At 36.8% G+C, this 1,540-nt stretch overlaps 1 protein-coding gene across 1 annotated transcript in view; it reads right to left on the bottom strand.

The window, feature by feature from the left end:
- LOC109536474 (nose resistant to fluoxetine protein 6) overlaps nt 1–994 on the bottom strand; it is a gene marked incomplete in the record, with an annotated part of 8,988 nt that extends 7,994 nt beyond the window's left edge. Inside the window, 1 exon segment of the mRNA XM_048667532.1 lies at nt 690–994. Coding sequence (XP_048523489.1) covers nt 690–972 — 283 coding nt within the window.
- Nucleotides 995–1,540: the final 546 nt, after the last annotated feature.

Below are 1,540 nucleotides of genomic sequence, written 5' to 3'. Positions count from 1 at the left end.
TTTGCAATAATCTTGCGCCACCCTTGCACAAAACGACGATCATTTTTCTAATTTCATAGATAACAGAAGACTGTATTTTTTCTACATAACCCCCCGCCCCTGAATTTAAAGCTGGATCCGCCCCTGGGTTTGTTTTCATATTTGAAATTTTCTAATATTTATTTACATTTGATCATGCAATTTACTATCGTGACTGCTTTAAACTTAAAACTTTAAACGGACATTGAATAATTGAACTTCCACTATTTAAATCATTGTGACCCTCTCAAAGCAAACATCTAACGTGATTTTCCGATCTCTTTTACATTGAAAATAACTAATGCACATTTTTCTTCCGCCAGTAGGATTTCCTCAATTGCTGCGCTAATGCCGAATTAATAAGGCAATCGACTCATGTATTTGGTCTTTGAACCGTAAAAGGTTGGCTCTTTTGACCTAGGAAAAGTTAATAAAAAACGCATCTTATGCCCGATTAACCTTCACAAAGGTTGACCATCCCTATCAAAGTTGCAAGGATTTTTATCCAAGCCAACCCAGCTCTTAAATGCTGTTAAAAAAATTATAATTTGTATTTTTTTTATAAAACTTTGAACAGCTGAAAGCACACTTCAGCAGTTAATCAATAGTGTAACATTTCCTTGCAATAACGCAACATCATGTTTTCGCAATTAATCGTGCATAATACTTACTTTCATATGCCCATAAACTTAAATTCCTCAAAGCCTCCACATACAACCGGCTTTGATCTCTGCATAGCACATTTTTGCCATCAATAACGCCGAGCGGCAAGTCGGGAAAAATATCCACATTTTGAGCGAAAACTCCAAGCGAATTCACAGCAATCAGACAAAGTCCGAAGCACCGCACGAAGAACTGCATTTTGGTGGTACACGCGCGACCACCACCAGCAAAAGTATTTTGGAACACTAACTTCTTGGCAGCGATAAGAACGGCACTGAAGTAAACGAACATCTTGTAGAGTGGAATGGTTGGTCTTATGTAAAACGGCTGTGGTGTGGACTTTGGCTCTGCAGATTTCAGCAGATTTCAGTCAGCCAAGAGTGGACTGTGTGATTGTTTGCTTTACGACGATTGGGTTTTCCTTACATAAAGGGCTTAGAGATTCCGTAAGATTTTCCAACTCCGCAGAGCGTAGCAAAACAAAGAATCGTCAAAGTAGTTTTTATTTTTTTCAATACAACAATTACAAAATAAGGACCAAGAAACTAACAGTTTCTTTAGCGCCACATTAAAGCATCTAATTTAACCACTAAAGTAGCAAAATCTATCAGCGCTTAAGTACTTACACCTAACAGTAAATTGTTTACATAACTAATATTGCATTGCCTTTCAAATGTAAATCTAATGTAATTAAGTCTAGCATTGTATATACTTTCCTGACTGTGTCTCAATTCCAAATCAAATTCATTCCTGGGTTTCAGTCGTTTATTGTCTCTATTTATTAATGAAAATACGTTTCGGTGTATTTTTCCACCATCATCAGTTTTTATGTGTAGCGTTGTTGCTGCTTTAAGCCTTG

The sequence above is a fragment of the Dendroctonus ponderosae genome, unplaced genomic scaffold (genome assembly GCF_020466585.1).
Source record: "Dendroctonus ponderosae isolate FM_Combo_2020 unplaced genomic scaffold, Dpon_F_20191213v2 Dpon_F_20191213_6, whole genome shotgun sequence".
Classification (NCBI taxonomy): Eukaryota; Metazoa; Arthropoda; class Insecta; order Coleoptera; family Curculionidae; genus Dendroctonus; species Dendroctonus ponderosae.
Note: the sequence above shows the minus strand (reverse complement) of the source record. Positions and strands in the feature narration are given on the sequence as shown.